Genomic DNA, 14,307 nt, shown 5'->3' with positions numbered 1-14,307 from the left:
CATATAATTTATCATATTTGTGTGTATGTGTGTGTATAAAATATTTCTTATGTTAGATATCCTTAAGATTCCCCCAAACTCTTGCCTACTTATCACACACACTCTCTTGAATAACTTCCATTTCTTTATGCCCATCCAGCTAGTTTCTAAAACAGAAAGAAATAAATTTCAGTGACACTTACCATTGATCTAAAATTCTTGAAAAGCATCATACAATGTTGAAGCATAAGCCTGATATGTGTCTTGGAAATGTAAGTTTGTACATATATTCATATATATGACAACTGAATGTTACCAAATGATTTATTATGATTAGTGGTAAATTACAATGTATATGAAATGGAATTGTAAATGGAAGGACACAAAAATAGTTACCAATTTCTGTAATTATATTCACAAGATATTCTGTAATATATTTCAGTTAGAAGAGACAGTTTCTGGTCTGTCCTTTAGAATATATCCACAAATGCATTTTGTAGTTTCAACCACACAATTTCACAATACTGATACCATATCTGTATCATTTACCATACTATAATAACTAAACAGGATATGGAAGTTGTTAATAATAGCAAATGAGTCTCCTCATGATCTATCAGCAATTCTAAACAAAGTAGTAGGTTTTTTTTTCCATTGGAAGTGAGGGTGGGATGGAATGGTAATAACTGGAATTGTAGATATTATATACATAATTATGTATATATTTATATACCGCCTAGAGCCACCAGTTCAGTAAAAGGCAGGCTGCTTTCTAGTTGGACAAATGATCACCCACCCCTTGTGCAATTCCATTGGGATAAAGGGCATTATTATTTTTTTATCACACTTTTCTCTCAGGAAAAAATAGGAAGGAAGGAAATGTACATCAGGCTAAAAACTACAGTGTTACATACCACAGTGAAAACAGTTACTGAGTAATTAGAGTCACAGCAGTTGTGTATATTTGTTATTCACAGACTGAAGACAATTGCCAAATGACCGCTCCACTTCTGAGGACTGACAACATGAAGACATGCATTTGTGTGAGTCCATAATTGTTGATATCTATACTGCAATAAGCACATCTGATTTTAATGCCTTCCAGGAAAACCGATTCCTTTGATGGTTTGCATTAGAAATGCCTCCACAACTACACACAAGAGAACCTGTAAACAATTTGACATTACACTTATGTACAACTGAGCAACACTGGGAAAGGAGAAGAGGTAATTCAGTGGGTGTCACTTGGTATATATCAATGTGCAACAATTTGACCCAGCCTTGGCTAAGTCATCCAGTGCTTGAATGAGGTCAGAGAAAGTAACATGAGCAAGGCCTCCCTGGAGATCACCACTCAATGAAACTATCAATGAAATTCAGAATCTTGTGCCAATGGTGAAAATAGCACAACAGCCTAAGAATCAGTGACTGATAGACAATAGGTTCATTAATCCTGGGCAAACTGCATCGGGGTATCTCTAGATTATTTAATTAATAGGGTCTTTGTCTTTAAAAATAGATTAGGAACTATTACTTGTGTGTATTATATTTGAACATGAGTTGATGTATGTCGCACATAAGTATATATGTATATATACATATATATTCATGTTTATTAAGCAAACTACAATGACTGGAGAAAGAATGCATTTCCTCTCAGCATAGAGGTGGCGGACTAATGGTGAGGAATGAGGTATATGGGTTGTCAGACATTGAAAATGTGTTGCTTCCTTCTGCCTAATTGTATTCATTACACAGAAGGTTCTCTTGGGGGTGAGAAGTAAAGGGGAGTCAATGGAAATGATGATGATCTTTAAAGACCATCATGGAAAAGTTATGTTAAAACTGAAAAAAAAGTAATCCAAGTGCTTTGTTGATTATGGCACGGTAGAGGGAAAGCCATTTGACCAAGAACAAAAGCTCAAACTTCATAGAACTCTTATTTTGTTTTGTTTTCTGACTTTTGAATTATTCCATCAAGCATTGAGATTTGTGGCCCCTGAAAACCAAACTATTATAAAAACAAAACAGAGGCCAATCAGCAGCATCAAAGTAATTCCAGGTGACCTATTTAAAGTAGGCTCCACTAAGTGGCATGGGCTTTAAAATGGGGTCTTTGGAAATGAGTCACCTTCAAGTTATTTTTTTAGGAGAATGATGACAAATTTGCCATTTTAATGAATAAATAATGCAATATAGGCTCTTGTCATTCATCTACTCTGATTCTATATGCACTTAAACTAAACAGGCATAAAAAAAAATACTCATTTATGTGAAGTATTGAAGGATGATTTCCTGGGGATAAGATAACAACTCTGAGTTATTTTTTTCTTTTGTGTGTGTGTGTGTGTTTTCCTTAGCTCAATTATCCTCTAAGAAGAACCTACCTGAATCTATTTTTTTTCCTTGGGGGGGAGGGAAAGATGAATAGAGAAAATGGGTTATGAGACAATTGAAGGGAAGTGAGAAGTTTATATTTGGTGCCAAATTTTTGAAAAATCAAAAACTGTTTCCCCAAAATGTCCTTCACTTTGATTAGAACATTTTGTGGTTACAAAAACCAGTTATCCTATAATTCTAAGGTCAATTTTCCCCCAGAGGGGCTGGGGCAGGGATGGGGGAGACTTGCAATAGCTATAACCATTTGTAATTTTTTTTTCTTTCTGGTTCATGGTACAACCTGATAATAATACGGAAGGTACAAGCCCATGAAAAGGCAGTCAGCTGAACTTTGTGCTTGTCTGAGGTTCTCTGTGTGGGCTTGTATTTAAATTCACCTCAAGGAATACCTGAAAGAGGACACTTTGTTTGCATAGGGTTTCCTTATAAATTAAGCTTCTCACACTCCAATGGTACGTCAAGCAAAGTGCACTGGTGAAACCATATATATCGCCATCATGACAAGATAAGTGGTCAAAAAGTAAAAATAAACTGGTTGTTTTGTCAAAAACAACCAAGTATTTTTGGAAATTAACTGAATTCTTAGCTGCTTTGGCCAGCTCTTTTGGTATTTTGTAGACAGGGATATTCTTAGGGGTCAAATAAAGTGTTTCTGAGTTGTTATTATAAGGCGCCCTTGTGCTTCTATATGTATATGTATATGTGTACATGCATATATGCACATATAATGTATATTTATTTATTTACAATTATGAGTTTCTTTACAATAGCAATTCTTGAGTGGACAAAGGGGATAGGAAATAAGGACCTGTGATTTAATCATTAGTGTAAGGCTTTCTCAGTGTGAAAATTCCTTCTACCATCTTATCTATTACTTTCAGTCTTAGAGAGCTGCCTGGGTTACTGGGGTGCTAAATGACTTGATAGGGTTCCATGACTAGTAAGCGTTAGAGACAGAACTTGAACTAAGGCCTTTCCAACTCTAATGCAAGTCTTATATCTACTATTTTAAAATCATAAAGATGAAAATTTCTATATCCACATAAATCACCCAAAGTGTTGACAGCTGTGGGAAATAAAGATAAAATGACAATGAAAAGTCACCCAATGACTAGTTGGGGTAGCATCAGGGAGAATATAGTAACCAATGTATACTCCTGAACAAAATTTTAAGATCACTTTCACAATTTAATATTGTCCCAATTAAATGGGGTCTTCTGCAGTCACCACCATCCTTGTAAATGAGTACTACAAAGTAAACACAAGTAGCTCTTTTACCTGGCTCTTATAACACTTTGGGTTCTTCTTTAATCACTATTAGGTTTATACTCATAAATATTATAAAAACAAAAGTGTGCACTGGTGGTGGAAAACATGTGACCCCCTCCTCAAGCCTCCAACCAGCTTCAGGCCATGTGTTTGCTTTGTGCACCATCTTTTAAAGGGGGTTTTTCCTAATCCTCTTGATTGTTACTTCTTTTCCTCTCCTCAGATTATAATGTATCTATTTATCTATTTACGTGTATCCCTTCCCTCCCTGTGCCCCCACAAACATAAACTCCATAAGGCTTTTATTTTCTTCCTTTGCACTCACAACACCCAAAACAGTATCTTGCATATAAAAGGCATTTAATAAATCTTGTTGGGTTGGGTTGGAAACATCACCATGCAGATTCAGTTTTTTTTTTCAAAAGAAAATTATATAGGAATTACTGAAATCATTGTTTGGCTCCTCAAAATACATAAAGTTTGATGAAGCAATGTTGTTGAGGAAGGGGGTACTTAATTCCCTAAGAACACTGTCTGTTCACACATAACAAGCAGTGTTGAGGCAACAATAGATTGATGCCCAGAAGAGTTTATGCCAATGGGGCTCAAAGGCTTGCTCAGACTTGCTGAATAATGTTATAGCAGGATTTTACAAGGTTATCATAGTTTTAGTTATCATGGTATTATTGTGAGCAGGCATTTTTTAGGGCAGTGTTGATGTAGGGTATGCCTATATTTTAAAAACTGTATTTCTTTTGAGGCTGCATCTGTGTTTTGCAGGAAAAAAACATAATATTGAAATACCAGGTGAAGATAGTAACGAGTATTTATGAGTTGTTATTGCAGGAAGGAAGAGAAGAAGGGAGGGAAGGAAGAAAAAAGGAAGGGAAAGATATGAAGCTTGTCAATTTATTCTTTCATCTGTCCTTTTTTTTTCTTTCCCCATTGGATAACAGAGGTATAAGAAGGAAGCTATTTAGCTTAAAAATTCTGTTAATACAGTGAAGAATTTTGAGCTGGAATCTAAGTACCTAAGTTTTGAATAGATAACTTGTAAAACAAACAATAGAGGTAGGGTTTAAAGTCAATAAGTAAACCTCTTCTTGGGAGTTGCTCTGGTCTTCATAGCACCCAGTGCAGCACGGAAAAGAAAGAATTGATTGAGAGGCAGGTAATCATAGTTCTACGCCTTGCTCCATTTTTGCTTCTATGTAAATATTCAAATAAATTATTAAATCTTTCTAGGCAGTCAGTTTCTTACCTAAAAATCGGGATAATAAGTTTAGCAATTCATTATGTCACAAGTTTGTTGTTAAATGAGATTATGTAAAAGTATTTTTAGGAAATACATGTAATAGGTAAACATGAGTTATTGTCAATTCAAGTTGTACACAGATTGAGGTTGGGCAGCCCAGACCTATTATAACATTGAAATAGCCTCATTTTGAAACAAAAGCAAAATATGTCTATTGTTTGTTGGATGAAGGAAACAATTGTTAAAAAAAGAAAGAAAGAAAAAACAATAGCGGCATCTTTATAACAGTGAAGTTCAACCTAAAGCAACTCCATTTGAGAGCTAGCTATGAAATCTCAATTCTCTGCCCTTTGTTTTTCTTTTTCTCTTTCATGCATTTCTTCCTTATTCCACTGAGCTTTTGAAAGCACTTTGCTGCTGAATCTTCTTTAGCCTGAAAAATATTTTTGAAAGGGTCATGTGAAATGAAAGGGCTTCCTAAGTATTTCTTGTCAAAAAAATATTTCACTTTTGTGCCCCTGTTATGATGTTGGCCACTTGAATGAAATACAATTCTCTTACCCCCTAGTATCCATATTACTTCTGCATCTTCACCCAGAATTCTCCCTATGACAGGTACAGAAACTATGCCTTGGATAATTAGTGGCAATTCACAACTGTACACAGACACACCTACATACACAAACACACAGACATCCACACAGAATAGAAAAAAAGGATTTATTTATTTATTTATTTGGAGAAAGAGTCACTCTATATAGCCTAGGCTGGAAATACACTGGCCACTCACGGGTCAAATCCCACTACTGATCGGTATGTGAACTTTGACTTGCTCTAGATGTAATCCAAGTTGGTTTGCCCCTCCTTAGGCAGTCTGGTTCCCAATCTCAGGGGCTCAAGATATTAGTGCCAGACTTAATGCAGACACTCACTAAATTTTAGCCCCACTAAAGCTCACAAAGCCTGAGCTCAAGTAATCCCTGAGCCTTTGCCTTACCAGTAAGCAAGGATTACAGGTATGTGCTACTGCAACCAGTGAAAAAGGAATTTTCTTGTTGGAGTCTGTGTGAATGGACATTGGTCAATGTTTGATCTGCTATGATTAACAAACCAGCAAAAACCAATTCATAAATGAATAAATAGTGACTTTATCACCTTTGTAATTATTTTTCAAAGCACACAATGCTAATTTGATTGACCTTTAGGCCCACGATTAGACAGAGAATGTGTTTGAATATTCCACACGTATATTCGAATTTCACACATTTCGCATTTTATACCAGGGATCCAACTCAGTCAAGTGCTTATATCCATAATTAGGACATCAGAGCTTTTTTAATCTAGCTAATACTTATCTTTCATAATAGAATGTTGATTCTTTCATTGGTGCTTTCCCCACTGTGACCATTAGCTCATATCTATAATAGATGCCTATCAATAGTACACAAGATGAATCTAGCTCCAGGTGCACACCAACTCTCTCATCTGGTGTCTAGAAACAACTGCTTTCAATTACTTTTCTTTGTACTGACTCCTAATTCATTTTTGATAGGGCTGCTACGAACAGGGAAAGAACCTGGAAATCTGTTGATTTATAAGGCATATAAGCATGTAAATTAGCAAAAGGTCAGCTGGAATATTAAACTGACAAGACAGAGGAGGTAGCTGAAGACAGCAGAGTTACTAAATCCTCTGGCTGGAATTAGGAGTGTTTATGTCAGATTGATTAACAGGAAAATCACCCCTCTGGGACAATCTTGATAGTCACTAGTTCAGGTCATATTTTTCTTTTTCCCTCCTCATTTTTATGAGAGTGGATTACTAAATGAAACAAGGCTGATAGCCTGGGAGTGTGAAATCCTTTAACCAATAAACAAATCAAATCTCAACCAGACCTTTAGGAGCTGCCGATAGCCAGATTAAAGTAGCCCAGAGAAGTTGAGATTTTGCAATTGGCCAGAGAACTGAGGCAGTGTAGGGAATTCAAGGGAGGAAAAGTGTAGACATAGGTGAATTTCCTAGTCAATTCATCTTGATGGAGTGCCCAAATTCACCAGATAATCCTCAATCCTCCACTTCACTCTATGTGGCACAGATATGACTTAAGCAAATATTTCTTGGTCATAATAGTAAGCTCTTACCTTGGCCACCTCCATTCAAGTAAATATCTGGGTGATTGACAATTTCCATCCCTTTGTGTGTTTCAGTATAGGCTTTCCCTACTAACATGTTTAATATATTCCTTATTCCTAGTTTATCCATTTATTCTTTGGCTTTTCCACTGGTGTTTTCCTGAAGCCTTGGATTTATTTTATTGATTGAGGTCTTCAGTCATCTCAAAGCCTCATAGGTCTGCTTGGGTCTAATTGGCTGCCCATCAGAAGTTCATTGGCCCAGAATGTTATTGATTTAACATGACTTAGTTCCTACTATATCATAGACCATTCCACTGTCAGTATGGTGGTTTTTCATTTTGTTCTACTTTTTTTTTTTGATGGAATCACCTTGACTCCACACAACACAATAATTAAATGTCAAAGGCACATTCATGTTCCTTTGAACCAGGGTGAGCAGAGGCCTGAGGAGGCAAAAAAGAAATATGCCATTGTCATTTGGAAAAGTCATAACTTTATTTCTAATTGGGTATCATTAGGCTCTATCTCACTTAGAGATGTTCACCCATCCACCCACAGATGACCCAGTGCATTTTAAACTAATATTCCCCTATCTTTATACAGAAAAGGGGTGTCTGAAAGAGCCTTCAATACTAAACAATGACTAAATTGCAATAAGACAAATAGAAAAGAAAAGTCTACCCACCATCTTTCCATACTTGAGATGCTTTTCTCAAGCTCATTTCATTAAGAAATAAAGAATATTCTGATTCCAAGTTGATTCCTTGAATCACTTAGAATGCTTCAAAGAGGAATATTCTGAACTTTCTATGCTGTGTATATAGCTTTCTAGGAAGGCCACAGTGGAAATAAAAGTCCCCATTTCAATTGGCAGGATGAGAAAACAGATATTTCAAACAAATGAGCTCTCTTGTCGCATCACAAGGCTCTGATTATTAAAGTTTAAGATTCTTTTCTTTCAGCAGGGGTGGAGAGCAATAACCATTTTATCTAAAACTAGGATGATGAAGGCAATATAAATCAAACCCATTCCAGCAGATTTCATTTGGTCTAATTTTTTTTGCAGATATTAATCATAGTACAGTCCTGTGCAAATGACATCTAACTCCATTCCAACTAGGTAGAAAGAGCACTCTGTCTGATTCTCTTTCTCAACTGTGTCATGTGGATAATATAAAAGAAAATAAATAAATTGGAACTCTGGTTTAGCAAGATTTCAAGATGCCAAGAATACTGAGATATTAAAGGAGAGAAACGGTCCCTGTTAAACCTATAATCCAGCATGCAAATTGGCAAAAACATCTATCTGCCATAGAGTCACCAAGAGGAGAAAAAAAAAACTCTTCCTTCATTTTTTCCTCTATGATTTGCTGTTTCCAGTTGAAGTGCCCAAGGATTCTCACATTTCACAGGCAATGGAAAGAACCTTTGACTTCCTAGCAATGACAGACCATGGAAATTTATATTAGCCACATCTATGGAACCCAGTGACAAAGAATGACAGTGTTCTAGATTTTCTCATGTTCTACAGCTATGCTAGATACTGGCTAGGCTTGGAGGCTGGAATCATTTCAATAAATCTCACATTCTGAGTTCCAAATATAAAAATGAGGTTTTACTACTATGATAGGGAGATAGTAAATAGCAATTTTATAAATCATCCTGTATACTCATCTATAATCTTACAGAGCCAGATGTTTTGACACAGATGGATGAAACTCAGACATAAACTCTAAATTCAGGAAAGCAAAAATGATTCTGAAAGAACAGCAATACATAAGAATGATCAGCACGGGGAACCCTCAACTAACATCCATCTTAAACAAACGTATTCAATTGAAAGTGAAAGTTAATAAATCAGCTGTTTATCATTTTGTTGACAAATGTTAAAATGTTTTGATTTTTTTGTTTGTATTTTCTATCCCTGAATTGGCAGGTTGGATTAATGTTGTGCAAACATGACTTAGAAGATAATGTGTTTCAAAAGGGATAAGCAGTATATGAAGGTTTTCAATTAATTCACTCTTATTCCAGTTTAGGTAAGACAAGTTGTGTTTACATTTAGCTTTAAAAAAAATAAAATGGCCTTGTGTTTTTGGAATATTCTTCCTGCTATTTGCAGGAAGGCTGCCCAAAGAAATACAATATTGGGACTTGCATATATGATAATACAAACACCGCAGTGGCCCACAACAGACTTTTTTCAATCTTCCATTTCGCTGGTAAAAGGAGCAGACATTAGTAACACATTAGGAGACATGCAAACTATTTTTCTCATTTGTCTTTGGGAACAAATACCTTGTTTAGGTCCTCTGGGAAACAGTCCTTCTCCCATCCCTGAAACTCCAGTATACTGGGTATGATGAAAGGGTCGATGTTATATTACAATGGGCATTGGGTTTGAATTCAAAGGACTGTGTTTCAACGTTCAATACTACTAGTCATTTCTTTTGTGACTTTGCATAAGTCACTTAGCCAGTCTGGTCTCAGTTTAATTACCTGTAAAATTATATCATTGGAATACTTGATTTCTGAGGCTCCTTCCACCTCTACATCTTTTGATTCCATGACTGACTTAGTGCTTTGGCCATATTTTCACTCCTTTCATCACAATCAGTTTACCCAGAATGACACCAGTAGAGTTATCTCACTGGCTCAGTGTATAGTCTTTGTCAGAACTTTAGGTATCAAGAAATGAAAAGGATCAGAATGACTATATTGATATACAACTCTCTCCATTAAAAACTTAAAGTTCTTTTAAAAAAAATCAGAACTAGATAAGGGGTTGTACATAATACAATGAGCATAGATAGAGCCTTCCAAACTCACACATCATATAGACATTTCCCTAATTTGACTTTTTCCATAAGAAGCTAGCAATATGGCCCTACCCTAGGTTGCTTAGTTGCTCATTGTATGTTTAGCACCCCAAAAGAACAATCCTACCCAGAGGTATGATCACCTATAAACCAGTACTTATACAACTGAAAATCAAACACAGTTTTGTTTCCTTGGACAATTCACATTGGAGTATGGGCACTGTGTAGAGGTGGGGGAAAAAAACTAAAAAATCACCTTACACAAGTACCTTGCACATAGTATGGCCTTAATAAATGTTTATTGAATTGAAGTCTATGGTGTGTGTGTGTGTGTGTGTGTGTGTGTGTGTGTGTGTGTTTCTAACCAGTGGTTTCCTTCCTACCACTGGAGCTAAAAGGAAGATGTGAGCAGACAGATATTATTGCCAACTGATTAGGTAAACAGGATAAAAAGAAACTGTGATTTTATATGAAGTTACATTGCAACATTTAATTTCCTGTTTAAAAGCATGCAGCAGAAGTTAAGGGTTGCCTGCCCTTCCAACTCCCCATCTCATGCCAGTTGTTTGAGGCTTCAAAGTGCATTTTGTTGACAGTTTAATTGGATATGAGGGGAAGGGAGCTCGAATCAATGCACATTTTTGGCCCAGAAGTATTTGACAGCATTGTTGGAGAGGCCTTAAGAATTATTTGATCACAGTGGGCCTTAGGATGGTCTTTCCCATTTGAAGTCTTTTTTGATTCATCAAAATCTGATTCTTCCCTGAATTCTCAGTTATTTAGATGATTATGTTTTAATTTGATGTTCATTGACATTGAAAAAAGCAGTCATTCTGTACAGAATGAGTGAAAAGACTGAATAAAAATAGGTTATACCTATAACTGACCTACTGGTATATATAGTAGAGAAGAACACAGAAAATCTATGAACGGTTCTGTTGACATCTCAGTTCTCAGGGCCTTTAAATAAAACTTTTAATCCTTATTAGAGATGCTAACACATAAAAATTTTGACAATTTATGACTGTTGTGAAATGCAAGTCCTGTGGGACTTCAGACATTCATTTACTAGTGAAACAGAACCTCTTAAACAATTAGCTTTGGGGATGGATGTATGTGTAAACAGAAACAGTTAACACATTAATCATTGTGTTTTGGTCCTGCTAACAACCAGATTCCTTCCTTGACACACACATGCATTTTTTTTCCATTTTTTTAAGTTCTTCACTTGGTCCAAGTTAATGATTGACAATGATGTATCCTTTCCCATTCCCACTGAAATCTATATATTGTGCATAAGAGAAAGAGCAAAAAGTATTCAACACCACAATCCTAAACTTGTCAGAGGTAATATGGCATCCACAGCAAATCAGATAACAAGGACAGCTACCAATAGTTACTTTTCAACTGTGTCTAGACAGAACACAGTGATCTTGATCTCTGACAGCAATCCACTTAATGGAATACAGATATGCAGCACAGTGAACCAAAATCCATTCAGGGATCCCAATTACCTAGTTTAGCTCTCTACATAGGTAACATCACAGGGCCCTTGCTAAGGCTCTCCTTTATGCAGTGCAGGCATAGTCAAAGCATCACAGTTCAAGGGTAAACAAAAGACACCAAAGTGACGTTAATTGTCAGCAATGTAGCACTGTAGTAAAAAAAAAAAACCAAAAAACATGTAATTGTGTTACTAGGATTCAGGAAAAATAAAGCATATAGGAACACTTAGCTTCAATTCCTCTATTATAATCAGCAGTGGTGAAGACCTTCTGAGGGGAGTGCCATACTCAGGTCTTGGTCCCACCCCTAAAGAGGGATTTGGAAATCTGAGAGTAAGTTTAGTATGAAGGCCACAAAGATGTCTGAAGGTTGGGAAAATTAAGTCTATATTCTCCTATCAAAGAGGTTAGGGGTATTTAATAATAGTCTTCAAGTGTATGAAAGGCTCTTACACAAATAATGGTCACCAGCTCTCCTCCCTCCATCCCCCAACATAGAAAATAGTTTCATCCCAGGGTTGAGGTGGGAATTCGTTGGTAAATAAAGAAGGATTAATTACTGATCAGGTTCATTCACCATTAAAATGGTATACCAAGAAAGAATATGAAATATCTTTCTTTGAAAAGCATTTAAAAATTGGATAGATTTTCACTGCTATAGAGTGAAAGGTCCTGACAGGAGTAGGGGATTAGATTAACTGATCTCACAGACATTCCCTGACCTTGAATTCTATGAAGCATGTATATATGTGTGTATATACCTACACACACACATACAAATAAACACGTACAAACAACATAGCCAGTATAAACTGGATAGCAAAGATTTAAGTAAAAAGTCCAAAAAGCCCCTTCCTTTTCCCCATAAACAAAGTTAAGAGCAAAATTAAAAATTTCAAATACGTCATCAGGCAAACCCCTTGTCCTTCATCTTCCCATTCAGTGGCTCTGTCCACTGGGGGAAAAAACAAGGAACCCTTGGCTTGGAATAGATAAACTCCAGGTTCTCTTAGCTGCTGCTGTAATCATGTCTCATGTGTAACATTTTCAGTGCGTGTTCTAAAGCTCACAAACAAATAGCATTTTCATTGTGCTTCCACATCTGGAAAAAAAAATCAATTACCCTGTGACTTTACATGAGAAGGTGAACTAGGCAAATTAGGCAGTACAAGATCAATGAACTGTTGTGGCCTAACACATTCTATTTTTTTCCTTTAAAATATGAATATTCTTGTGTGTGATGTTTATTTGGAAATGATAAAGTGTGTGTTTTTCCCCATCCCCCAGGCTTCTCCTATAGATGGTACTTTCTTAACAGTTCAGATTGCCAAGGGTGTTTCCTTTCTGGGAACCTATCTGGAATTTTGATCTTGAGAAAATCCTGGATGCATTTTTCTAGCTCTTCCTCAATGGAGAGCTTTTCCTTCACAGCTTTTTTTTTGCCCGAGTTAGATTCCCTGGAACCAGTGGTCAGAGTCCGAAGCAAGTCGCTTTTCCGACGCATCTCTGACTGCTGGATCAGCTGCACGGGGCCCTTCTTGATGGGCCTGTCCAGAGTCTGGATGTTAGGCTGGCGGGTCACCGGCCCGCAGATGACAGTCTCCTGTGGGGAGCTGGCTTCTGACTGGCTGTCACAGCTAGAGGTGGAGAGTTCATTGCATGAGGTGCCACTCTCTCCTTCCTTATCACCCTTGCCATTTTTGCAACAGCAGTCACAGTGCGAGGAAGACCACCTGGAAGGTTCACCTGCAAGAAAGCACACAGGACCCAATGGATTAATGGCAGCTCAGATGGTGTAAAGTTCAGTCACGTACATACACAAACATGGGGTAGGGGTAGAGGGAATGACATCTTTGCATGGTACTCGATTCAATGATCAGTAAGAATCTTTCCTCCTTTTTTTTTTTTTGGCAAGGCAATTGGGATTAAGTCACTTGCCCAGGGTCACACAGCTAGTAAGTATCCAGTATCTGAGGCTGGATTTGAACTCAGGTCCTCTTGACTCCAGGGCCGGTGCTCTATCCAGTGGGCCACCTAGCTGCCCCATCAATAAGAATCTAATAAACATTTGTTGCATTGGGTTTAATTGAAACTGAATACTTTCCCTACTACCTGGGAAGTGAAGTGCTCCTGGCATATAGCTGAGAGCCAAGACTTTTGTATTGTTTTCCAAATTCTCTTCATTGCATTACAGTAAACCCATTTAAATCATGCTCCTCTAAGTGGTAAAAGTATAATATATCATGCTAAACCTATTAAAGAAGAGTTAGTCTTATTCCTAAAGCAACAAAGGTTTTCTCCAGCATTAACAATGTACTGGTCCTGAGCCCTGATGGAGAGGGAAACAAAGTTCCTTCCCTTCCCTTAAAGGGCTCCTGTTCTAAACCATAAAGGAAACTTGCAAGGAAATACTCATTTGTTCATACAGACATCTGCTATCTGGGACTTTTTTTCCCAACTTCAATGTGAGGAAAGGAAAAAAAAAATTAAAAAATTAAAAACTCTCTCCTAAGGTAGCTGATGATTTGATTAAAGAAGTCATATGTTGAATTTGACTTGTGCAGGAACAAGTTCGTTCTCTAGCTAGCAATATCATTTTAGGTGGATAGAGCACTGATCCTGGAGTCAGGAAAATTACTGACTCAAATCCATTCTTAGGCATTTCCTAGTTGTTTCACCCTGGGAAAATAATTTAATCTCTATATGCCTCAGTTTCCTTAACTACAAAATGAGAATAATAATAGCACCTTCCTCCCAGGGTTGTTGTAAGGATCAAATGAGATTATAATTGTAAAATACCTCACATACAGTAGGCACTTAATTAATGCTTATTTCATCCCTCTCCTCCACCTCTGAGAGAAAAGAAACATCTGCTAAATTAATAAGGAAGCCAATCCTGACCCATCCCACAGTAAGAAACTAGTGTTATCTGGGAAATGGTTTAT

The 14,307-nt window shown here is 36.8% G+C and overlaps 1 protein-coding gene across 1 annotated transcript in view; it reads right to left on the bottom strand.

The window, feature by feature from the left end:
• Nucleotides 1-285: 285 nt before the first annotated feature.
• KCTD16 (potassium channel tetramerization domain containing 16) overlaps nt 286-14,307 on the bottom strand; it is a 345,625-nt gene continuing 331,603 nt past the window's right edge. The window contains exon 3 of the mRNA XM_021005159.2: nt 286-13,108. Within this exon, the coding sequence (XP_020860818.1) occupies nt 12,657-13,108 (452 nt within the window). The 3' untranslated portion in view covers nt 286-12,656. The remainder of the gene's footprint in view (nt 13,109-14,307) is intronic.

The sequence above is a fragment of the Phascolarctos cinereus genome, unplaced genomic scaffold (genome assembly GCF_003287225.1).
Source record: "Phascolarctos cinereus isolate Bilbo 61053 unplaced genomic scaffold, phaCin_HiC Scaffold_2;HRSCAF=192, whole genome shotgun sequence".
In the NCBI taxonomy this organism is placed as follows: domain Eukaryota; kingdom Metazoa; phylum Chordata; class Mammalia; order Diprotodontia; family Phascolarctidae; genus Phascolarctos; species Phascolarctos cinereus.
The sequence above is the reverse complement of the archived record's forward strand: the minus strand, read 5'-3'. Positions and strand labels throughout refer to the sequence as shown.